Below are 27,065 nucleotides of genomic sequence, written 5' to 3' on the forward strand. Positions count from 1 at the left end.
ACAATTTAAGATTACTGTAACAAAAGAAAAAATATTCTTTAAATAGATGCAAAACATATTTATTGACCTGTCCTATAATAACTTAACATACAACCAGAATTTTACATTAGCCACACTGTAACATACACTCTGTACACAATCTATATCAAAACATCTTAATAAATTATTCAATGATGTATATACACAATTTACATTAAGCACTTCGCCTTTTTATTTTTGCCATAGTGTCTAAATGCAACATTTATTATTTTAAATGGGACAAAAATTAACTAAAATCAGACATCCGAGATGTTTACACACAACTTTGAGAGCCCATTCACATCTAGGCGACAAAACGCCCGATGCCGGTCGCTTGTGCCGCTAGAGGGGAGAATTCCCATTGCTGTCTATGGAGATGGTTCACATCGCCGTACGCCTGTCGCCTGAAAAAAAGTCCCGGACCCTTTTTTTCAGGCGGCATTGGCGTTCGGCCATACAAAGCAATGGGAAGGCTTTCTGAAAAAAAAAAAAAAAAGTTACACACTCGCAGCAAAATACGCCGCGTACGCGCCGTATCTTGTCGCGGAGGTGTGAATGCAGCCTCAGGCAATGCACTTGTTGCCCTTTGCTGTCAATTTTATTTTTTCATGGACAGACTGATACATTGTACTGGGCAGAGATTTTTTTTTTTCTAAAACAAACGTCATAATAAAAGCATCATAAACAAATGTACTTTTAAAATAAGGAGGGAATACGAACGTTCCCCCTGCCTGTTCTGCCAGTAAGCTGCTCGGTTCAAAAGAAAAATTGAAATGTGCAGGAAAACACCACTCTGGGAGTGTCAAAGCCTGGGTTCCCCCATAGCTCTCAATGGTTCCTCCTGCTGTTCGTTTCACTACTACTGTAGTGACTGAAGGTCAACAAGAGGAACCAGTGAGAGCTTTTGAGGACCCAGGAGATCAACACAACTGGATATGTTTCCATAAAAAGAAGGTTCCCACTGAAAGGGACAGAATTTCAGCAGTGTAGAAGATACGTTTTCTTGATCTTATTTTGCAGGTACACTTCAAAAGGTGAAGTAGGGCCAAAGCTTGTTGGCCCTAGTTCTCCTATGGATCAAAATAGTGTAGTTCATTCTGCACTCCTGTGACCTGTTTTCAGCCAACAGCGGGATAAAAACTGCTGTCAGCTGACACCAGTCAGTCTATCCAGGCCACGGAAGGATTCTAACTTTAAAGTCGGGATCCACCCAGATGCATAGACTGGCAGCTGGCTCTCTACTCACTGAAGACTAAGAACTGAGCGATCAGTGGTCTTTGATCGCTCAGTTCTCAATCTTAGAAGCAGCGGGATCGATGCTACTACCACCTAGGAATATATATTTTTTTAACAACCCCCATACTTCCCTTTTGTGAAACCTACCATATTTATCGGCGTATACCGCGCACTATTTTGCCCTCAAAATCGTGGGTGCGCGATATACGCCGATACCCGCTTTCCCGTCGCGAGTTTGAATACTGCGCCGGCATATACCGAGCGCAGTACACTCGTGTATCTTCGGGCAGTCTCGGCACTTCTCGCGCTGACGTCCTGAGCGTACAGGACGTCAGCGCGAGAGTTGCCGAGCCTGCCCGACGATACACGAGTGTACTGCGCTCGGTATATGTCGGCGCAGTATTCAAACTCGGCGCGGGAAACGAGCGGGGAGGACGCGAGGACGCCGGACCCGACGAAGAGGACACCCGAAGCCGCAGACGGACCCCGGACCCGACGAAGAGGACCCCCGGAAGCCGCAGAAGGACCCGTACCCGACGAAGAGGACCCCCGGAAGCCGCAGAAGGACCCGTACCCGACGAAGAGGACACCCGAAGCCGCAGACGGACCCGACGAGGCCGCCCATGGACCATATACCGCGATAAATACGGTAATCATGACAGAGTCACTTTAAATGGTAACTACTATTGTTCCATTCATAAGCATATATATAGTTGCAAAATATAATACTGTTCTGTTGTAACCAACCCCATTTCTGCTGTCAGGGGTTTAAAATACTAAGGAGAATACAATTTAGTCTGATTACTTGCTTAGTTACTGCATTTTGCACAAAAGCCATGGCCTTTATTAAACAAAAGCCATGGCATAGGGAACATTTAAACATACAGAGTATGCAAGTCCAGGTTTTTACTATTGGGTACATATTACCAGTGCTCCAGCTGTATAGACCAGTGTTTCTCAACTCCAGTCCTCAAGGCGCCCCAACAGGTCATGTTTTCAGGATTTCCCTCAGATGAAACGACTGGGGTAATTACTAAGCCAGTGAAACTGATCAAATCACCTGTGCAAAATAATGGGAAGCCTGAAAACATGACCTGTTGGGGCGCCTTGAGGACTGGAGTTGAGAAACACTGGTATAGACCATGAAAGAGAGAGCGATAAATTCACAGACGGTGTTAGCCATATGTTCGGTTTTGTTATGTTTTACACACTAAAACTTCTGCAAAGGGACCGAGGAGAGTTTTATTGAAAATGCAGCGGATCCACACTAAATATGTTGTAGATGGTTTAATGTTTTCAGAGAACGTGTGGTTCTGATAAGATAATATATAAGGCATGTATGTGTTTTCACCTTGCTCTTGGATCCATACTTCATATTTTACATCTCTGACTTTCAAGTACTTGAGATTCCATGGAATCTGCCAAGACACGGACAGCTTGGTTACACTGGTGCCCGATGAAGAAGCCTGACACTTGCATTCCCTTACTCTGCCAGGATACAATCCATTTGCAAACTTTTGTTTCCGAGAACCGGGCTTTGTTTTAACAACACCTCTTATGACTTTGATAAGTGATGAAACGTCTACTTTTGTGTCCTGGTAGATACGGAAAAGCCACTCAGGATTACGGCAACAGAGGTGACGTGGAACTTCTTTACTCTTCGTTATTCGTTCCTGCTCAACGACGCTCAGGTGTGCAAGGCCACCTTGTTCCCAGGACCTTTCAGGATAAGTGACCGTATTCTTCTCCTCGGTGTTCTGCCAAGCGGCATACTGGAGTTCCATGCCTGGAAGGGTTGCTAGAGTTTTGTATGGTGTGTAATGATCTGGGTTTATGGCATAGGGGAAAAGCTCTACTACAGCTGCACCTCTTGGCAGAAAAAGGGACATAACCAACTGTGCCCCATGCATACTCACAAGCATAGATGCATTACTGATCAAACGCACAATTTCAGCAAATGAATTGTCTTCTAGAGAAACCGTTATTGTTCTCATTTGAAATTCCTGAGCTAAAGCAAGGAGTAATTCAGCCTCATTTACAATAAGTCTATTAATTGATCGAGTGAACAGCACTATGTAATCCTCTGTCGTACTCTGATCGGAACTTATGTTTAGCTTTCCCAACATGAACTTTGCAAAGTGTCTTATTTCGTTGCCGGAGACCAACATGTTTGCCTTTGGACCCTGCGGCTGGACAAAGCCATACTGATACCATGTTGTGATTTTCGTTAGTCCCACATAAGCTTTAGTAAAGCAGAGGAGCCTACCTAAAGACTTCAACTGCTCTTTCAACAAAGGCTGTTTGTTGCTCATAAACTTGTAGAGGTCAAAGTGTGAGCCTTCGCCCCATCCTTCCATAAAAAAGAGTCGAGAGTCCAGGTCTAGGTCTGGAAACTGCTGCATGGTGTAGAATATTGGTAGCAAATCATCATGAAAGACATGCATTAGGTTGTCTGGATTAAATCTATTCATTATGAGCGCAACGTCTGGCACAAAGACAGGCTTGGGCATAAATTTTAGGGCAGCAGCTGGAAGCTCTACAAAGTTGAAATATTGGGTATTGTGATCATCTACAGAAGATAAGTCTAAAAGAGCAGGTTGGAAGCGCCTAGCGCCTAGGTTTGGTAGCATAATCGATGCGTTGCTATGAAAAAAGACAAACTCTTCAGCTTCGGTGGAGAAACAAAGCGACTCGAAGCGACACACGCGGTCTGTATGCATCCTCCCAGTACAAACCATTTTAGTGCCATCTTCCACAAGTGCATATAAAGCTGCATGGTAGTCAATGCGTACTTGTGACAGCTCCTGGGACTGACGGGTGAGGTCCAACTCCTCCTCAATAATAGAAAACTGCTCCCAAAGCTTGACATGTTTCCACAACACTGCTGCCAGGATGGATACAAGCAAAGCATTAAACACTGCAGATATGTTCATTCTGTAGAAATACCACATTGAGATATCCAAAAAACAGCCTAGCAACAGTGACTGTCATCATTCAGGCAACTTAACATTGTAAATAGACCTGGTGGAGAAGAGAAAAAAAGAGTTTAGATTATCAAGGTTTCCATAGAATACCATGTCAGTGTTTTCAAACAATACAAACATGCCATAATGTACTGTATATGAGCTTAACCACTTCCATACTGGCCACTTACGCCCCTTCCTGCCCAAGCCAATTTTCAGCTTTCAGCACTGTCGCACTTTGAATGACAATTGCGCGGTCGTGCTACACTGTACCCAAACAATTTTTTTATCATTTTGTTCCCACAAATAGAGCTTTCTTTTGGTGGTATTTGATCACCTCTGCAGTTTTTATTTTTTGCGCTATAAACAAAAGAAGAGTGACAATTTAAAAAAAAAACACTATTTTTTACTTTTTTATTTAATAAATATCACAATTTTTTTAAAAAAAAACGTTTTTATTCCTCAGTTTAGGCCGATATGTATTCTACATATTTTTGGTAAAAAAAAATCGCAATGATCATATATTGATTGGTTTGCGCAAAAGTTATAGCGTTTACAAAATAGCTGATAGATTTATGGCATTTTTATTTTATTAATTTTTTTACTAGTATTGGCGGCGATTTGCGATTTTTTTTACTGTCACCGTGACATTGCGGCGAACACATCGGACACTTTTGACACGTTTTTGGCGCCATTCACATTTATACAGCGATTAATGCGATAAATATGCACTAATTACTGTATAAATGTGACTGGCATTCAAGGGGTTAACACTAGGGGGTGAGGGAGGGGTTAATATGTATACCTAAATTGTGTTCTAACTGTGGGGAAAGGGGGGTGAATGGGGGAGGTGACCGATGCTGTGTCCCTATGTACAAGGGACACAGATCCGTCTCCTCTCTCCCCTGACAGGACGTGGAGCTCTGTGTTTACACACAGAGCTCCACGTCTTGTCCCTGTAGCCGCCGATTCCGAGTGCCTGGCGGACATCGCGACCGCCAGGCACGCGCATCGGCATCTCGGGGATGCGCCGGGCGCGCGCGCTCGCGCGCCCCCCAGTGGCCGCAAGAATACAGGACGTCAAATGACGTCCTGTTGAATTTTCAGAGTAACCGTGGAGCCGTCATTTGACGATGGCCCGGTACTCTAGTGGTTAAAGGAAAAAAAATGTTTGCCTAAAATTAATGTCTGCAAGGTAGACAGACAGAATAGTGTAATGATTCTGTTAAAAAACAAGTAAATACCTATTAAATTCCTTCATCTATATCACCTCCGGCGTTCTAGTTTCTGTTCTCTCATTCACTTCCTGGTTTGCATCGCTCGTTCATGTAAGAACTACATTTCCCAGTATGCATTGTGGCACGCCCAGTAATTCACACCTCCTTAAAGTCTCTAACACGTAGAGAGTGTCCTGCCGCACAGATGTAGTTCCCAGGAGGGGGCGGGCATGTCACCGACCACCGCAGTAAAGCCTCCCTTCACGGTGGTGAGTAACAATCAGACAAGCAGGAAGTGAACAGAACAGAGAAGAAATAGAGCAACTTCTGAGCAAAAACGAACAATGAGGAAGTGAAAAGAGGAATGTCTGCAGGTAAAGGATGCTTATTATGAAAAAAAAAAAAAATCCTTTACAACCCCTTTAACCACTTCAATACTGGCCCATCGTCATATGACGTCCACAGATGGGATCTCTCATCCTGGGTGGACGTCATATGACGTCCTGGGCTTTGCGGGGGGGGGGATATCTGAATGATGCCTGCAGCTAGAGGCATCATTCAGATATCCATGTCTTCATCCGGTGATCCTGCGCACCATAAGAATGATCATAGTGGCGGTTCCGCCGCTTGATCGTTCTTATAGGCGGCGGGAGGCGACATCCCCCCCCTCCCGCTGCCATCCGGTGCTTCTCCGGGCTCTCCCGTGCCATCGGGGGCCCGGAGAAGGAATCGTCCGGTGCAGGCAGGAGGCATAGAGATGACTGGTGACCAGATGGTCACCAGTCATCTCTATGACCATCGGAGGCCCGGGCGCGATGTGATGACGTCACGCCTGGGTACCCGTAAGTAAACAAAGCCGCGATTGCGGCTAGTGAGCAACACTGATCATGAGATCAGTGAAAAAAATTTCACCGATCTCATGCTTTCCAGCCTGGAGGAGAGATGTGGGGTCTTATTGACCCTGCATCTCTCCACAAAGAGGACCTGTCACACACATTTCCTATTCCAAGGGAATTCCTTGTAATAGGAATAAAAGTGATAAAAAATAAAATAAAATAAATTATAAAAAAAGTGTAAGAAAAGAAAAAAAAATAATAAAAAAATTAAAACGCCCCTATCCCCGGTAGCTCGCGCGCAGAAGCGAACGCACACGCAAGTCCCGCCGACATATGTAAACGCCGTTTAAACCACATATGTGAGGTATCGCCGCGTGCGTTAGAGTGCCAGCAACAATTCTAGATCTCCTCTGTAAATCTAAACTGGTAACCTGTAAAAAATTTCAAAGCGTTGCCTATGGAGATTTTTAAGTATCGAAGTTTTGGCGTCATTCCATGAGTGTGCGCAATTTTAAAGCGTGACACGTTAGGTATCTATTTACTCGGTGTAACATAATATTTCATATTTTATAAAAACATTGGGCTAACTTTACTGTTTTGTTATTTTTAAAATTCATTAAACAACTTTTTTTTTTTAAAAAAGGCGTTTGAAAAATGATTGCGCAAATGCCGTGCAAGATAAAACGTTTCAATGACCGCCATTTTATTCCCTAGGGTGTCTGCTAAAAAAACATATATAATGTTTGGGGGTTCTGCGTAATTTTCTAGCAAAAGAATGATGATTTGTACATGTAGGAGAGAAGTGCCAGAATAGGCCCGGTATTGAGGTGGGTATAAAAGCCCTGTATTGAAGAGGTTAAAGGAAGTGTATAGACTTTTTCAATGCTTTATAGACATGTGTGTGAAGGTCATTACTCAATATGTTTCTGTAAAGAGGAACTAAAGCAGGGGTAGGCAACCTGGGGCCCTCTAGCTGCTGCAGAACTACTATCATGAATCCGGGAATAAGTGTAACTGCCAGCCTTGCAATGCCTCATGAGAAATGTAGTTCCACAACAGCTGGAGGGCCCCAGGTTGCCTACCCCTGAACTAAAGGAACCAAAAATCCCTCCAGTGAACCAGTGCATACAAAGTGTTGTCTCATCCCATTACATGTCACAAAATTAATTACTTGCCCACTGGGCACTTTTACCCCTCCCTGCCTTTAGTGCTGTTGCACCTTGAATGACAATTGCGCGGTCATGCGGCACTGTACCCATATGATATTTTTATTTAAAAAACAAAAATAGAGCTCTCTTTTGGTTGTATTTATCACCACTGGGTTTTTTTTAAAGTTTTTCTTAGTTTCTGTTATACAATTTTGCAAGCAGGTAATTTTTCTCCTTCTGAGGTTGCACTGATGAGCACTAATAGGCTGAACTGATGAGGCAGCACTGTTGGGCACCGATAGGTGGCACTGTTCACCAGGAAACTGCAAATACAAAGTTTGACAAATTTGCTTGGAATCTAGGAGCCAGCTAAAAAAGTTAGGAGCCAGAAAACGCGCCCGTCCCGACGAGCTCGCGCTCATGCGACGGTCCTCCCAGAACTAGCCAACCGCTCTGTAGCCATCATTTAGCTAAAGCGTGTTTGGCAAGTGGTTGTAAACCACAGACATGAAATATGAACAAAGCGTCTCCCTCTATAGTGTGTACTTGTCTCAATTCAGGGCACCAAATGTAATTTCTGTCTTCTGCTTCATTCCTCTGCTATCAGCATGAATCACATCTGACAAGTTTTCCTGACACTAAGAGAAAATGGTGACAGGGGTGGGAGCTCCAGCTAATCGATAGCCTCAGCTCTCTTTCTGTGTAAAGGGGAGCGGGGGGAGGGGGGTTCCTTCCAATTAGGTCTCAGAGCTGCGATATTCAGCCGCTAGCGGGGCAGTTTTACCCCCCACTAGCGGCCGAGGAAGGGTTAAAACCCTGCAGAGGTGCATTGCCGGCAGTATAGCCGTGCTGTCCCCATTGATTTCAATACACACCTCTCCTTCACCGCTCCAAAGATGCGGCTAGCAGGACTTTTTTCTCCATCCTGCTAGCGCACCGCTCCAGTGTGAAAGCCCTCGGGTTTTCACACTGGAGAAACAGCAGCAGCTGTTTAGGGTCGGTTTGCAGGCGCTATTTTTAGCGCAATAGCGCATTGAAACCGCTCCAGTGTGAAAGGGGTCTCATTCTTGCTGGTAGTTAGAATCTTTAATATTTGCAAACAAAATGAAATTTCCTATTTAGAAAAATAAGCTGTCAGGTTAATAAAACAGCGATATCAGAACCGATTCAATCATACAGTTTGTAGTGTACATAGATTTGCAAAACAATGGGATAAAGGAATGGTCCTGAACTTTGGTTCATCTCATGGTTACTGTGAAATTGTATGAATGCATCAATGCAGTGCATGTTATCTCAGCTTGCCGAGCTTGGATTCATTGAATGAGTTTACCAAAAACGTTAATATTGCAGAATATACAGCCTCATGCTACATAACCAAGCTCCATTTCATGCTGAATAAACTAAATTATTAATGTATCTAAAATAGATTTTTACTTCAAAAGCATTTTATTAAAATAAATTTGATAAAAAAAAAAAAAATCAGGATTTAACCACTTGACATCCTGCCCATAGTCATATGATGTCCAGAGATGGGACCCAATGCGCGTGCCTGGTGGCCGCGATGTCCGCCGGGCACCCGCGATTGCCCGCAATCACGGCAGGACCGTGGATCTGTGTGTGTAAGCACACAGATCTACATCCTGTCAGAGGTGAGGAGACCAATGCTGTGTTCCCAGTACAGAGGAACGCAGATCGGTCTCCTCCCCTTGTGAGTCCCCTCCCCCCTACAGTTAGAATCGCACATTAGGGAACATATGTAACCCCTTCAGCGCCCCCTAGTGTTAACCCCTTTCCTGCGACTTACATTTACACAGTAATCAGTTTTATAGCACTAATCGTTGTGTAAACGTGAATGGTCCCAAAAATGTGTCAAAAGTGTCCGATATGTCCGTCGCAATGGTAATGGTCACAATAAAAAATAAAAAAAATAAAAAAACGCAGATCGCCACCATTACTAGTAAAAAAAAAAAGCCATAATTCTATCCCCTATTTTGTAGACGCAATAACTTTTGCGCAAACCAATGAATAAACGCTTATTGCGATTTTTTTTACCAAAAATATGTAGAAGAATACATATCGACCTAAACTGAGGAAAAAATATATTTTTTAAAAAAAATAGTGATATTTATTAAATCAAAAAGTAAAAAATAGTGTTTTTTTTTTTCAAAATGGTCGCTCTTCTTTTGTTTATCGCACAAAAAATAAAAACCGCAGAGATGATCAAATACCACCAAACGAAAGCTCTATTTGTGGGGGAAAAAAACAAAGATTTCATTTGGGTACAGCGTTGCATGACCGCGCAATTGTCATTCAAATTGCGACAGCGCTGAAAACTAAAAGGTGGTCTGGGCAGGAAGGGGGTGAAAATGCCCGGTATTGAAGCGGTTAAGTAACGCAGCGGCATATCACAAAAAATTGCCTGGTCACGAAGGGGGGGGGGTAAATCTTCTGGAGCTGAAGTGGTTAATGGCACCCAAAACGTGGCCAGCAGACGAGCATTTCTGTGTGCGACAAATGCACCAAAACTGGCGGTTCATAACTGTCCACAAAGGTACATGCACTTATTTAACGTACGTAGGAAAGCTCAATCAAATGAATGAACTGTTGAATGCGGATAGCATGAAAACATGGCGAAAAAAATACACGCTTTTACGTAACGTAATGTGAATGTAGACTACGTGCACTTTATTTCTGTACACAATTAACTAACATCTACAAAATGACAGGTTCCCTTCACTCAGCTGCAACATCAGTGTTCTGGAACAACATGAGCCAGCATGTGGCAAGGCATCATGGGACTTGTAGTTCCACAAACACTTGGCGTCCCACAGGCTGAAAACACATTAGACGATACTGTTCTACATGGCATGCATAGAAGACATACTGCGCAGACTCCGATCCCCGCACTGTACTGAGAAGGAAATCATCTTACTTGTCTCCATAGAACACAACCACCCGGCTCTGAGCCTACAGCATGGACAGCATACATGGCCCCTCCCACACAGGAGGCTAGTCACGTGACGGTGATGTCACCGCAGGTCCTTGAGCTCTCTACAGTAGTGAGGGATGCTGGGAGTGTGTGAGAGGGGGGGTCACACCTACATCTAAGGAAGGGGAATGGAGGCACGTGGATGGAAGGCAGTGTCTGCCAGTGCCAGTCCATTTCATAAGCAGTACCAACCTACAAAAAGATCCTTTCTGTGGAAAAACACAATCGAAGTGAGACCTCCACTCTGCTATACAAGATCTGAGAACCCCCTATTAGTTTATACATTCAATCGTTTTTTTACTTATTAACCACTTGATCTCTGGAAGTAATGATCTCTGTAAATACCCCCCTTCATGACCGGGCCATTTTTTGCGATACAGCATTGCGTTACTCTGACAATTGCACGATCATGTAACGCTGTACATAAATAAAATTGATGTCCTTTTCACCACAAATAGAGATTTATTTTGGTGGTATTTGATCAACACTGGGTTTTAAAAAAATTTTATGCTATAAACAAGACCAACAATTTTGGCCAAAAAAATAAAATAATTTTTTACTTCCTGGTAGAAAACATCCAATAAAAAAATAGAAAAAAAAAAAAATCAAATTTCTTCATCAATATGTATTCTGCTACATGTTTTTGGTAAACAGAATCCCAATAAGAGTATGTTGATTGGTTTGTGCAAAAGTTATTGGGCCAGATTCAGAGACATTTAAGTTGCTCCCCTGCGACGTAACGTATCTGATTTACGTTACACCGCCGCAGGTTTTCAGCGTAAGTGCCTGATTCACAAAGCTCTTACCTGTAAACTTGCGGCGGTGTAACGTAAATGCGCTTGGCGCAAGCCCGCCTAATTCAAACGGGGCGGGCACCATTTAAATTAGGCGCGTTCCCGCGCCGAACGTTCTGCGCATGCTCCGTGTTTAAATTTCCTGACGTGCTTTGCGCGAAATTACGGAGCCCTGACATTTTTTTTGAACGGCGACATGCGTTACGGCGTTTCGTATTCCCGGACGTCTTACGCCAAAAAAATGTAAAATCGAAATTCGACGCGGGAACGACGGCCACACTTTAACATGGCTGATCTAAAGATAAGCCATGTTAAAGCAGGTGTAACTTTGCGGCGGGTAAAAACGACTAGCGGCGACGTACGAGATTGCGACGAACGCGCGGATCTTCGTGGATCGCCGTAACTAGTCATTTGCATATTCTACGCCGACCGCTATGGAATCGCCACCTAGCAGCCGGCCTAGAATTGCAGCCTAAGATCCGATGGTGTCCTTTCATCCTGCGTTTTTATAATATAAATCTGGTCACTTACTATTTTACAATCCGCCGCCGATCAGCATAGATATTCAAAAAAGAATGTCCACACCGTTGTCATTTTGCTTGTGAGCACCTACTTCCTGGAAGTCTTGGATGGGGAGTGATAATTTGGTAGCGCACTGCATCCTGGGAAATGATGACACGCATTTCCCAGGAGCATTAGAGGGAGATGATGTCAGGATTCTAGTTGATTCCAAAGGCAGATTTTTTGAGACCGCATAGCAACAGGCATTTCCAGATGAGTAAACATTTTTTTTTTTTTTTTTAGGTCTAATGAGCACAATAATGAAAAAAAAAAAATAATTGGGATGGAAACTCCACTTTAATCTTCCAGTTTAACTCTGGGGACCATTGTTAAGAAAGGTGAGTGGTGACATTTTCAACATTGGCCCAGGCCAATTTACAGCTTTTAGTAATGTCACATTTTGAATGACATATTACTCAGTCATGCAACACTGTATTCATATGACATTTTTATAAAAAAAATTTAGATAGATATAGCTTTTTTTTTTTATGGTATTTAATCATCAGAGGTTTTTTTTTTCTTTTTTGCTCAATACATTCAAAAATAATGTTTCTGTTATAAAAGTTTGTAAATAAGTAATTCTTCTTCTTCACTGATGGGCAGCTGCACTGATGTGGATGTGCACTGATGGGCACTGATGAGGCTGCACTGATAAGCTGCACTGATGGGACTGTACTAATGATCGAGGGACTGATTATCAGTGTAAATGCTGTACTCACAGATCGGCTCTCTTTTGCTCACACGTTGTCTCTGTGTGAGAAAAGAAGAGCTGATGGCAGCCATTAACCAGCAAAGTCTCTTTACATTTGTAACAGCTGTAATTGGCCCTTTACTCTGATCTATGATCCAGGGCTGTCTTAATGAGAGGGCACACCTGGGCACTGCCTAGGGGCCCCAGCTGCATGAGGGGCCCCTGCACTTTTCCCAAAGCAGCTGGTCCTTGAGCCCATGCTGCCCCGAAATGTGGGGCTCCATGATGGCACTGAGAGTGATAGATACACTGGGGAGGCAGTCTGCCTCCTACCTACTTGATGTCCGTTTACCTGCACTGTCATTGTTGTAGGCAGGGCCGATCCTAGGCAGGGTGCACAGGGTGCTTTGCACCCAGGGGCCTGCAGAGGTGGGGGTGCCGAAGTGGCAGAGTTCTCCCCTCCCTCCTTCTCTCCTTGTTTGTGTCCGTCCAGAACTGATGTGTCTCTGACCGTCTCCTGTACTATGTCTGCAGTCTCTGACCATCTCTTTAACCACTTGACCACCGGGCCTATTCTGGCACTTCTCTCCTTCATGTGAAAATCAAAATTTTTTTGCTAGAAAATTAATCAGAACCCCCAAACATTATATATTTTTTTTTAGCAGACATCCTAGGGAATAAAATGGCAGTCATTGCAATACTTTTTGTCACACCGTATTTGCGCAGCGGTCTTACAAGCGCACTTTTTTTGGATAAAAATCACTTTTTTGAATTAAAAAATAAGACAACAATAAATTTTGCCCAATTTTTTTATATATTGTGAAAGATAATGTTATGCCGAGTAAAATGATACCCAACGCTTAACCAATACTGTCACGCTTAAAAATTGCGCCCGCTCGTGGCATGGCGTCAAACTTTTACCCTTAAAAATCTCGATAGGCGACGTTTAAAAAATTCTACAGGTTGCATTTTTTGAGTTGCAGAGTAGGTCTTAGGGCTAGAATTATTGCTCTCGCTCTAACGATCGCGGCGATACCTCACTTGTGTGGTTTGAATACCGTTTTCATATGCGGGCGCCACTCGCGTTTGCGTTCGCTTCTGCGCGCAAGCTCGTCGGGATGGGCCGCTTTAAAAAAAAAAATTTTTGTTTTCTTATTTGTTTTTATTTAGTTTTATAATTTTTTACACTGAAATAAAAAAAAAAAAAATTGATCACTTTTATTCCTATTACAAGGAATGTAAACATCCCTTGTAATAGAAAAAAGCATGACAGGTCCTCTTAAATATGAGATCTGGGGTCAAAAAGACCTCAGATCTCATATTTAGACTTAAATGCAAAAAAATTAAAAAAAAATAAAAATGTCATTTTTTCAAATGACAAAAAAAAAAATGTTTCTTTAAGAGGCTGGGCGGGACTGACGTTTTGACGTCACTTCCGCCCAGCAGAGCTATGAGGACGGGTGAAGGAGATTTCTCCTTCAGTCCCGTCCCCGCTCAGCTGCCGGACACATCCGATCCCCTCCGCCGCTACCGACGGCTCCGGTAAGCGGCGGAGGGCGCGGGAGAGCGGCGGGAGGGGGGCCCTCTCCTGCCACCGCGAATCCGCCGCGGAGACCGCCGTTATCGTGTACACCACCGCCCCCTGAAAAGATGAATATCTCGATTGTGGCAGCAGCTGCTGCCGTTACCGAGATATTCAACTTTAAAAACAGGACGTCTTTTTGACATGGGGCGGTGGTCAAGTGGTTAATCATGTCTGTAGTATGTCTGGGGGCTCTTTCTAACAGACTCTCTAACAGAAGCCCTCTCTGTGTCCATCAGAGAGGCCCCCCCTCCAGGTCCCAAAAAAGTACTCTGCTTCTCTTCCTGTATTTTGTTTATTGTTAAGAGATCATGTAAGGATCCCAGGGTAATGAAGACTTTGTGGGGGAGCATCTCTGTGGTTGAGTCATTGCCATAGATACATTTGTAAAGGGGAGGAGTTAGTAAAATTACCACGCCCATGTGGGGGCGCAATAAATATTTCTGCACCCAGGCGCCTGTGACCCTAGGATCGGCCCTGGTTGTAGGGGCCCCAGAGCATTTCTTTGCCCAGGGGCCCATGATGCTATTAAGACGGCCCTGCTATGATCAGGACACAGCAGTCACAGAGGGTGACTGATGCACCATGGATGTCCCCCTAGAACTGGAGGCCCTTTGCTGTAGCACACAGCACGCATATTCCTTTAAAGCTGAATTACAGGTATCCTTTAATACTTGTATAGCAAAAATATCCATACCTGCAATGCATAGATAGATTGTGTCCATCCCTGTCCTACCATGCTGAAATCATAGGCATCATTGTTTGTTTTTTAACCACTTCCTACCGGACGGACGTCTATGGACATCCTTAATTTTGAGCTGGGATATCTGAATGATGCCTGCAGCTACCGGCATCATTCAGATATCGTCTTTTAGAGCCCGGCAATTCTGTGCACCGTAAGAATGATGCGCCACGTTTTTACGGGCGGCGAGAGGGGACGCCCCCCCTCCCGCCGCCCTCCGGTGCTTCTACCGATTTACCGCTGCGATCGGTGAGTCGGAGAACAGATCCGCCGGCCCCAGATGCCTACCATAGAGATTTTCGGCAGACCAGATGGTTGCCGGAGTATCTATGATTGTTCAGGGGCCGGGCGCGATGTTATGATGTCATGCCCGGCCTCTGCATTCAAAAAAACTGTGCCGCTTCGGCTGTGAAGCGGTGATCGTTTTTTTTTCCTGTTATTTCAGGCTTCCCAGCCTAGAAGTGAGATGTGGGGTCTTATTGACCCCCGTATCTCACCGTAAAGAGGACCTGTCATGCTTATTCCTATTACAAGGGATGTTTACATTCATTGTAATAGGAATAAAAGTGATCACATTTTTTATTTAAAGTCTCAAAGTAAAAAGTTTAAAGTAAGATTAACAATAACTATTAGCGATAGAGGAGATTAGGAAAAGTGGAGCCCCAGGTCTACTCCTAGCCATAGATGCCGAAAAGGCCTTTGATAGGGTAGACTGGGGCTTCATGCAAAATACTTTAGAATCAATGGGCTTTGGCCCGAGATTGAGAGGATGGGTAAGAGCTTTATATAACAGACCGACAGCGAGAGTCAAAGTCAATGGGTGTTTATCAGAGCTGTTTGAAATGAAAAATGGCACCCGACAGGGATGCCCTTTATCACCCATGTTATTCACGTTAGCATTAGAACCCCTCCTAAGAACAATAAGACAAAGTTCGGATATCGCGGGGTTAATATCCGGGGGCGAGGAACATAAGATTGCTGCTTATGCAGATGACATATTATTTTACGTTATGAACCCCAGGACCACGCTACCTAACCTGATGGAAATAATAAATGAGTATGGTAAATTATCCAATTTCAAAATTAACCCCGCGAAATCAGAAATTTTGAGTATTAACATTCAAAAAAAAGATAGAAGTGCCTTACAAAAAGATTTTAAGTTCGCCTGGAAAGAGGAATTAACATACCTGGGAATTAAGCTAGCAATCTCTAGAGAGAGCTTATATAAAATTAATTTTATGACGTTATTAAACGAGGTTAAAACCGAGTTAAATAGAATTGCTCCGGGGCAATTGTCCTGGACTGGAAGAATAAACATATATAAAATGACAATCTTGCCAAAGATACTTTACAAATTACAGATGCTTCCGATACCAATTCCCCAAACCTATTTTAAAAAATTACAATCACTCCTTGTAAGATTTATTTGGAGGGGGAAAAAACCACGGGTTAAAATGAATATACTGATTAAAGATAAATCACAGGGAGGGTTAGGGGCACCGGATATTAAAAAATATCACCAAGCAATTGTAATAACACGCCTCATGGATTGGGCAAGAAATAATACAGAAAAAAGGTGGGTACATTTAGAAATCACGACGAGTAAACTACCACTGGGAAAACTAATCTGGGTACCGGCACAGTATAGAGGAATTAATTTAGAAACGCACTATATTACGAGATATGCTTTAACTATATGGGATCAAATTCACAAAAAAAATAAATGGGAATATAACTCACCCCTACTCCCTTTAACGGATACACAGTATTTCTTACCAGGAGAAAAAAATAGGTTTGGAAAATGGATATTGCAAGAAAATATAAAACTAAAAGACGTTATGAGGTCTAACAGGCTTTTAACAATTCAGGAATTAAAAAATAAACAGGATATGATTCTTATTAATGAATGGCGCTATATACAATTAAAACATTTTTTTGATAGTCTTCCCCAACCAGTTAGAGCAGAAACAAATTTACTCCCTTTCGAAAATTTATGTGAAGGAAAAACGGAGAAGGGCATCATCTCTAAAATATATCAGATATTAAATGAAACAAAATCACAGAATGTTCTACCATATATCGCGAAGTGGGAGGAAGAGTTGGGATCCCGGGTAAATGATTTTGAGATCAATCAAATAATAACTAGGGTCCATGAAACCTCAATAAATAATGATACCAGGGAGCTAAACTATAAATGCTTGGTTCAATGGTACCTTACACCAGATAAATTACATAAAATTTCAAAATCTACCTCACAACAATGTTGGAGAGGGTGTGGTGAAGTGGGCTCAATGGCGCATGTTTGGTGGAAATGCACCAAAATAAAAACATATTGGAGGGAAATAAGGAAAAAGATCCAGGAAATTACAAATAATGACCTCCCAGATGACCCTTGGGTATGCGTATTACATGGATCACGAATTCCCACAAAACAATACTTGAAAACTTTGGTTCCACAACTCTTGAACGCAGCAAAACACCAGATAGCGCGTAATTGGAAGAAAAAAGAGAGCCCTTCCCTGCACGGGTGGTGTAACAGAGTGGAGGAAATTTATAATTTAGAACATCTAAGATTTAAAGATGAGGCGAACTGGGAAGAATTTGTAGAAAAATGGGAAAAATGGAAAAAATTTAAATACACAATAGGTTTCGTTGAGGCTATGGATATCCAGTGAACTAGGGGGAGACAGGTATGTTTTATGTTTTATGTTTTTTGATTCTTTTCTTTGGGTTTTTTTTTTTTTTTTTTTTTTTTCTCTCCTTTTGGACACGACTTGGATAAGCACGTACTGATAGGATTGATGTGGGAGAGACCATCCGGGCCCAAGAGATTCCGGGAGGCCTCTCGCACACATACAAGCAAGAACCAGGGCGCAAGGGACAGTGATGTAATTAAGAAAGGGAAGCTGGGGTATAATATTGGCTCCGAAACTATCAAATTAATAAATAGATACTGGCAGGGAAAGATGAGGGAGGGGGGAGGGGGGGAGGGTTAGGATGGGTAGTTTTTTCCCATACAGATCTCCAGAGTGATGTGGTTTCTCTGAAAATTAAAGTGGAAATGGAAAGGGAGGGAAAGTAATTTTTTCCTTTTTGAAATATTTAAACGGAAAGAAAAGAAAGAAAGGAGGAAAAAAAAAAAAGAAAAAAAAAAAAAAGAAAAAAAAAAAAAAAAAAAAAAAGATGGATAATATATATATATATCAAATAAAAGATTACCACCCACTTATGATGCGATACCATAGAGGAGATGATATCGGCATGTGAAGTATGGGCCAAGAGTCTGGCTCCCTCCTCGCCTAAAAGATCCTTTTTATCTTTTGGTGGAGTCTGAAGTGGGAAAAAAAGAAAAAAAAAAAAAAAAGAAAAAGGAAAAGAAAAAAAAAAGAGAAAAAAAAAAAAAAAAAAAAAAAAAAAAACAATAACAGAAGTGAACACATACGTAAGTCCCGCCCACATATGAATACGGTGTTCAGACCACACATGTGAGGTATCGCCGCGAACGTTAGAGCGAGAGCAATAATTCTAGCCCTAGACCTCCTCTGTAACTCAAGGCGATTTTTAAGTACCGAAGTTTGGTGCCTCATCTTTCACATTATGCAAAAAAATTGGGCTAACTTTAATGTTTTGTTATTTTTTAATTTATGAAACCATTTTTTTTCCAAAAAAAAAGGCATTTGAAAAATTATTGAGCAAATACCAATAAAAAGTTGCTATGACCGCCATTTTATTCCATAGGGTGTCTGCTAAAAAAACATATATAGTATTTGGGAGTTCTGAGTAATTTTCTAGCAAAAAAATATGATTTTTGCATGTAGAAGAGGAGTGCCAGAATAGGCCCGGTAAGGAATTGGTTAAAGCGAAGCTCCACCCTAAAGTGGAACTCCCGCTGATCGGAACCCTCCCCCCTCCGGTGTCACATTTGACACCTTTCAGGGGGGAGGGGGGTGCAGATACCTGTCTAAAGACAGGTATTTGCACCCACTTCCGGCCACACAGTCTCGGGCAGACTGCGGGCATGACGTCACCTCCCGTCGCCCCCCGTTGTGTTCTGGGAACACTCGGCTCCCAGTACACAGCGGGAGCCAATCGGCAGGCGTAGCGTGACTCGCGCATGCGCCGCAGGGAACCGTGCAGTGAAGACGGAGCCCTTCACTTCCTGGTTCCCTCACTGAGGATGGCGGGGGAGCAACAGAGTGACAAGCGATCGCTCGTCCTCTGCTGCGGACGGTGCTGGACTCCAGGACAGGTAAGTGTCCTAATATTAAAAGTCAGCAGCTGCAGTATTTGTAGCTGCTGGCTTTAAAAAAAAAATTTCAGCGCACATCCGCTTTAAGATAGTGCTGGCATTGTATGTTTCCTATATTTTATACATAAATAACATGCCTATTGTCTATAAATCGTATTCTCGTATTCCTAATGAACATAAATAATATTGGTAGCAAAAAATACATACAACATTAAACAATACAACTAAATTTTTTTTTTATAAAATTAGCTCAGGGTTTTCAATTTGAAAGCCACAATATCGTTTTTTACAAATCTGTTTTATATTGGACTATAAAGACAGATCATAGGCTATATCATGTAACAGTGATGATGGTCTACTAAATAATGCATCTCTAGCAATGTAATACTATTATTTTCTAGGGTTGGAACCAGCTAAAACACATTAATAAATGAACAAATAAATGCAATTTGGGAAGGAGATGGTGGAGAAGTGTATGATAGGCGAGGCAAAATGGAATATGTAATGTTAGACTCCATTAACTGCAGCAAAACAATATAGAGTTTAAAAATCTAAAATCCAAAATGAAAGTGGAGAATTGCCTGTAATTTAATCCAAATAGCCTAGAAGACAAAGCTAGGTGTTATTTCCTTTCTTGTAATGTGATAAAATTACTTGAACAATCAATACAAAATGACATAGTGATGAACACCCCTCCATGTTAAAAAAAAAAAAATATTCCATTCCAACAGCATTATGGCTAAACTAAATTGGCATCTGTGTTATTCGTTTTCCCCACGCTGACAGTTGACTGCAGTTTCTAACAGGTTGCCATTTTCATTTATGTAAAAACCCCCTCACTAGTGCTGTGTAATATTTAAATAATGGGCCAGATTCAAGAAGCAATTGCGCCTGTGTAACCATAGGTTACACAGCGCAATTGCTTACTTGCTCCGGTGTAGCGAATGCTCCTAATTCAGGAACATCGCTACGCCGACTGCAGCCTAAAATCTGCGTGGCATAAGGCTCTTATGCCACGCAGATTTTAGGCTGCATTCTTGCGTTGGCCGCTAGGGGGCGCTCCCATTCTGATCTGTGTATAGTATGCAAATTGCATACTAACACCGATTCACAACGTTGCGCGAGCCCTGCGTACGCAAATTACGTAGTTTGCGTACGTCGGGTTTCGCGTAAGGTTACACATCCTAATTCCCGCGTCGCAATATTTAAAATCGACGTCGTTTGCGTAAGTGAATCGTGAATGGCGCTGGACGCCATTCACGTTCACTTTGAAGCAAATGACGTCCTTGCGACGTCATTTGCCGCAATGCACGTCGGGAAAGTTTCCTGACGGAGCATGCCCTCTACGCTCGGCGCGGGAGCGCGCCTAATTTAAATGATTCCCGCCCCCGGCGGGATCATTTACATTGCGCGCGCTTACGCCGGGCAATTTTGCCGGCGCGCCCTCGCAATTTACGGAGCTACTGCTCCGTGAATCGAGGGCAGCGCAAAATATTTGCGGGGGCGCAGGGCAAAATCGTTGCCCTGTGCCTCCGCAAATAAAGCGCAAATGTACCTGAATCTGGGCCATTGATTACAGCTTGCTAGGATGCCCCTGCAACCATCTATTAATGCACAGTGTTGCAGTTGTCCACATTCAATTGTGTATAGTCCTGGAATGTTTGTGTCAAAATCTTGGCAGCCAATCATTTGCAAACCCAATAAGAGATAGTAGTAAAGATTACACTGGGAAGTGCAGTCACTTAGCTGGATTCAGGTAGGGTTACGCCGGCATATCAGTAGATACGCCGTCGTAACTCTGAATCTACGCCGGCGTAAATTTAAGCGTATTCTGGAAACCAGATATGCTTAAATTAGGCTAAGATACGAGCGGCGTAAGTCTCCTACGCCGTCGTATCTTAGGGTGCAATTTTTCCGCTGGCCGCTAGGTGGCGCTTCCGTTGAGTTCGGCGTAGAATATGCAAATGACTAGATACGCCGATTCACGAACGTACGTGCGCCCATCGCAGTAAAGATACGCCGTTTCCATAAGAGGTACGCCGGCGTAAAGATAAAGCTGCCCCCTAGGTGGCGTAGCCAATGTTAAGTATGGCCGTCGTTCCCGCGTTGAAATTTGAAAATTTTACGTAGTTTGCGTAAGTCGTTCGTGAATGGGGCTGGACGTAATTTACGTTCACGTCGAAACCAATACGTCCTTGCGGCGTACTTTGGAGCAATGCACACTGGGATATGTACAAAAACGTCAATCACGTCGGGTCACCACCCATTTACATAAAACACGCCCCCTCATCTTCATTTGAATTAGGCGCGTTTACGCCGGTCCCATTTACGATACGCCGCCGTAACTTAGGAGGCAAGTGCTTTGTGAATACAGCACTTGCCTCTCTGACTTATGGCGGCGTAGCGTAAATACGATACGCTACGCCGCCGGAAAGATACGCCGCCATACCTGAATCTGGCTAACTGTATCTTAGGCCCGGTACACACGAGCAAACATGTACGATGAAACCGGTCCGTCGGACCGTTTTCACCGTACATGCCTGCCAGAGGGCTTCTGTACGATGGTTGTACTAACCATCGTACAGAAGTCAGCGCGTAAACAATACGCAGGGCGTGTCCGCGTCGTCGCCGCGACGATGATGCGGCGATGACGCGGAGACGTGGGCGGGCCTGCCATTTAAAGGCTTCCACGCATGCGTCGAAGTCATTCGACGCATGCGAGGGACGGCGGGCGCTCGGACATGTATGGTAGGTCTGTACTGACGACCGTACATGTCCGAGCGGGCAGGATTCCAGCGGACGGTTTTAAAACACGTCCAGGAATATTTGCCCGCTGGGAAAAGGCCCGGCGGGCAAATGTTTGCTGGAATTCGGCCCGCTCGCGCCTACACACGACCGAACATGTATGCTGAAACTGGCCCGCGGACCAGTTTCAGCATACATGTTTGGTCGTGTGTACGGGGCCTAAGGGGTAGATCTGAAATGAGGGGAAGCTCTGCTGATCTTATTATCCAATCATGTGCAAGCTAAAATGCTGTTTTTTATTTTCCTTGCATGTCCCCCTCTGATCTACAGCGACTGCACTTCCAAGTGCACTTTACACTTGTAGTTTGCACTTGTAGTAAATAACCCCCATTATCTTTTACTTTTTGCTATAATAAATATCCCATTTAAAAAAAATATATATATATTTTTCCTCAGTTTAGGCCGATGTGTATTTTTCTACATAATTTGGTAAAAAAAAAAAGAAAAAAAAATTGCAATAAGCGTATATTGATTGGTTTGCGCAAAAGTTATAGGCCCGGATTCAGAAAGGAGTTACGACGGCGTATCTCCAGATACGCCGTCGTAACTCTGAGTGTGAGGCGTCGCATCTCTGCGCCTGATTCATAGAATCAGATACGCCTCACTGTTGCCTAGATACGAACAGCGTAAGTCTCCTATGCCGTCGTATCTTGGGGTGCATATTTACGCTGGCCGCTAAGGACGCTTCCGTAGATTTACACGTAGAATATGCAAATGAGCTATATACGCCGATTCAGAAACGTACGTGCGCCCGGCGCATTGATTTACGTCGTTTACGTAAGGCTTTTTTCGGCGTAAAGTTACCCCTGCTATATGAGGCGTAGCCAATGTTAAGTATGGACGTCGGGACAGTGTAGAATTTTGCATCGTTTACGTCGTTTGCGTAAGTCGTACGCGAATAGGGCTGTGCGTAAGTTATGTTCATGTCTAAAGCATTGACTATTTGCGGTGTAATTTGGAGCATGCGCACTGGGATACTTTCACGGACGGCACATGCGCCGTTCGTTAGGAGCGTCAATTACGTGGGGTCACGATTAATTACCATACAACACGCCCCCTACCAGCCTATTTTGAATTTGGCGGGCTTACGCCGGCCCATATACGCTACGCCGCCGTAACTTCAGGCGCAAGTTCTTTCTGAATACGGGACTCGCCTCTCAAAGCTACGGCGTCGTAGCGTAACGCCCGCCTAAAGATAAGCATTTCCTTCTGAATCCCGGCCCTAGCGTCTACAAAATAGGGGGTACTTTTATGGCATTTTATTATTATTTCTTCCTGTCCCTCAGTCACTAGGACAGGGACTGAGGGGAAATCTCCCTAATTGGGAGACAGAGCAATACAAACTTGAAAGAGGTTCTATCTCTTCATCGCTCTGTCTAAAATAAAAAAAAATAAAAAATTGAGCTGGTCTTAAAGTTCAGTTAGGTATCAGGGAATCATTTCGATACTATCCGGTCTATTTATGAAAATTTATGAATGTCACGCAGCATTCTCACAGCAGTAATAATTACTGTATTTATTGGCGTATAACACTCACTTTTTCACCCTGTAAATCAGTTGCAAATAGTGTGTGTGTGTGTTATACGCCGATACTGCAATTTTGGCTGCCTCGGAGAGAACAGGGTGGGGGGCGGGACGAGCGCCGTCAGATTACATACAGCGAGAATCTCCTGTTTACTCAGTGGCCTCTGTAATAGGAAGTCCCATCTCCTGGGCCAGCATTGGACCAGTGTTCTGTCTCTCCTAGAAGCCGGTCCAGTGAGGCAGGACTTTGTATTAAAGAGGCTGTCGAGTTAAAGGGGTTGTAAAGGTACAATTTTTTTCCCCTAAATAGCTTCCTTTACCTTAGTGCAGTCCTCCTTCACTTACCTCACTCATCCTTCCATTTTGCTTTAAATTGTCCTTATTTCTTCTGAGAAATCCTCACTTCCTGTTCTTCTGTCTGTAACTCCACACAGTAATGCAAGGCTTTCTCCCTGATGTGGAGTGTCCTGCTCGCCCCCTTCCTTGGACTACAGGAGAGTCAGGACACTCTCTACATTGCAAATAGAGAAAGGAGCTGTGTTAGTGGGCATCCTGACTCTCCTGTAGTTCAAGGGAGGGGGCGAGCACAACACTCCACACCAGGGAGAAAGCCTCACATTACTGTGTGTAGTTACAGACAGAAAAACAGGAAGTGAGGATTTCTCATAAGAAATAAGGACATTTAAAAGCAAAATGGAAGGATGAGGTAAGTGAGGGAGGACTGCACTAAGGTAAAGGAAGCTATTTAGGAAAACAAAATTGTACCTTTAAAACCCCTTTAACCACTTAACCCCCGGACCATATTGCTGGTCAAAGACCAGAGCACTTTTTGCGATTCGGCACTGCTTCGCTTTAACTGACAATTGCGCAGTCGTGCGACGTGGCTCCCAAACATAGTTGGCGTCCTTTTTTCCCCACAAATAGAGATTTTTTTTGGTGGTATTTGATCACCTCTGCGGTTTTTAGTTTTTGCGCTATAAACAAAAATAGAGCGACAATTTTGAAAAAAAATTATATTTTTTACTTTTTGCTATAATAAATATCCCCCAAAAATATAAAAAAAAACAATTTCTTTCCTCAGTTTAGGCCGATACGTATTCTTCTACAAAAAAATTGCAATAAGCGTTTATTGATTGGTTTGCGCAAAAGTTATAGCGTTTACAAAATAGGGGATAGTTTTATTGCATTTTTATTAATATTTTTTTTTTACTAGTAATGGCGGCGATCAGTGATTTTTTTCCGGTACTGCGACATTATGGCGGACACTTCGGACACTTTTGACACATTTTTGGGACCATTGGCATTTTTATAGCGATCAGTGAAGGCGTTAACACTAGGGGGCGGGGAAGGGGTTAAGTATGTTCCCTGGGTGTGTTCTAACTGTAGGGGGGGTGGACTGACTGAGGCAAATGACAAATCGCTGTTCATACATTGTTTGAACAGGCGATAGGTCATTTTCCCCCCTGACAGGACCGGGAGCTGTGTGTTTACACACACAGCCTTGGTCCCCGCTCTGTAACGAGCGATCGCGTGTGCCCGGCGGCGATCGTGCCCACCGGGCACACGCACAGGAGTCGGGGGACTGCGCGAGAGCCAACGTATAGCTACGGGCTCTCGCGCAGGGGGGAGCCGACCTGCCGCCGTAAAATGACGGTGGCTGGTCAGCAAGTAGTTAACAGGAAATTCTCGCTGTATGTAATCTGATGACGCTCATCCCGCCCCCCTCCCTGAGATGCAGGCCCGGATTTCCCACAAGGCCACTGAGGCCAGGCCTTGGGGCGGCAGGGCGCCAAGGGGCGGCAGTGGCATGGAGTCCCCCGACGCCCAAAACATACAGTTAAGGGCGGTAAGTTATGGGGGAATCCGCTCGCTCGTTAACAAGTGATTGCGGCGATGTCCCCGAAATCACTTGTAAAATGTGTGCTCCCGTCTGTCCTCCCCTCTCCCCCACCCCACATACCTCTCTCTGCTGGCTCTGTCTTCGGGACTCCGTCCTCCCCCCGGCCACCGAGTCTGTCTCCTGTCCCTGCTGCCGATGTACACAGAGAGAGGGGAGAGCTGTGCTCTTCCCATCTCAGCTGTGACAGGAGTTCTAGCACAGTGTTAGGACTCCTGTTTTGGAGGTGACAGGGTCAATAAAGAGAACATGTCACCTCCAATTGCTATCACACAGGGAATTGTTTTCTCCTGTGTGATAGCAAAAAAGTTAAGTGAACAAAATTGATAAAAAATAAATAATAAGAAATAATAATTAAATTAAATTAATAAAATAAAAATGTAAAGAATAGGAAAAATAATAAGGAAAATAATAAGAAAATTATACAAAAATTAAAAAAAGTAAGCGACAAGCTACGAAAAAAAAATAAAAAAAATTTGAACTAACCGTGCCGCCCATTCTCTGTCGATTTGGGGGGGGGGGGGGGTTTGGTTGGCAGGGAGGGGGTGCATTGAAGAACCTGGCCTTGGGGCGGCAGGGAGAGCAAATCCGGCCCTGCTGAGATGGGCATTGATCAGGCTGCATTAATGGCAATGGGGTGGCTGCAGATGGGCATCGATCAAGCTGCATTGATGGGCAATTGTGAAGCTGCAGATGGGCATTGATCAAGCTGCATTGATGGGCAATTGTGAAGCTGCAGATGGGCATTGATCAGGCTGTATTGATGGGCACTGACCCTTATTTTGCTTCACGTTCTTTATTTAAATTTTAAGTTCTTAAAATGAAGGTGCGTGTTATACGCCTGTGCGTGTTATATGCCGATAAATACGGTAATACTCATAATGATTTCCAATGATCATCAGATCCATCCAGTAGCAGTAATTTGCAGCATTTTCACAATTGATGTATTCTGCATTTTGACCACCAGATAGAGCTGATGATCATAGGAAATAAACGTAGTAGACACAGTTTAGGAGTTCTTCATGACAGCTGAGCAAATGCCGTCACATTCCTACAGCAATATTTTTTATAAATAGACCCCCAAGTGTACAACTTACTTTGGCCCTCACAATGTAACATAAATTTACATTTATTAAAATTAAATAAACAGTATTTCTTCTGATTGAACTGTAACCATCTGTTCATCTGTTTTTTTTTATCCAATCTCATCCATGTGTTTCACACTTAACAAGTGAACTCATGGTGACGGTAAACTTATTTATGAATCATTACCCTTGCCTACTTGATTTACTAATCATTATATAAGGTAATATAAGCATTTAGTTCACCATCAACAGCTATAGTTGTTTTTAAAATGGCATACACCTCTTTAGTCTAGACCTTCAGCAGCGAGGTTCATGCACCTCTATGTACAAATTTGAACTCAGCAGATATCAAATAATAAGTCATGCCATGCAGTTGCAGGAGCAGAAGTACGTACCGTGTTTCCCCGAAAATAAGACGTACTCCGAAAATAAGCCGTAGCGGGATTTCGACGCAAGATCGAAATATAAGACATCCCCCCGAAAATAAGACGTAGCGATGGCGTGTCGAATCCCCGAAAATAAGACGTAGCGATGGCGTGTCGTATGCGTAGCGGCGCGGGCGGGAAAACAAGACGTGATAGGCGTACTGTACTGGTGCGGAGCTCAGGAGCTGTAAAGAAGTCGTGCAGCCCTTCTTATCTGCTCCACAGTATCTCTAAGTGACCGGAGAGGTGTCGGCAGCCCCATAAATATGGTAAGGTCGGCTCCATACTGTTGTACCATACTTG

The 27,065-nt window shown here is 43.5% G+C and overlaps 1 protein-coding gene across 2 annotated transcripts in view; it reads right to left on the reverse strand.

Moving 5' to 3' along the window:
- Positions 1-2,317: 2,317 nt before the first annotated feature.
- POMGNT2 (protein O-linked mannose N-acetylglucosaminyltransferase 2 (beta 1,4-)) overlaps positions 2,318-27,065 on the reverse strand; it is a 34,496-nt gene continuing 9,748 nt past the window's right edge. Inside the window, exons 1-2 of one of the 2 annotated variants that reach the window (XM_040353065.1) lie at positions 10,351-10,477; positions 2,318-4,275 (exon numbers count right to left, since the gene is read on the reverse strand). In XM_040353065.1, coding sequence (XP_040208999.1) covers positions 2,451-4,205 — 1,755 coding nt within the window. In that variant the 5' untranslated portion in view covers positions 4,206-4,275; positions 10,351-10,477 and the 3' untranslated portion in view covers positions 2,318-2,450. Of the gene's footprint in view, positions 4,276-10,350; positions 10,478-27,065 lie in introns of those variants that run through there. The other variant, XM_040353066.1, reaches the window with a different exon arrangement.

This window comes from Rana temporaria, chromosome 5 (genome assembly GCF_905171775.1).
Source record: "Rana temporaria chromosome 5, aRanTem1.1, whole genome shotgun sequence".
NCBI classification, from domain to species: Eukaryota; Metazoa; Chordata; class Amphibia; order Anura; family Ranidae; genus Rana; species Rana temporaria.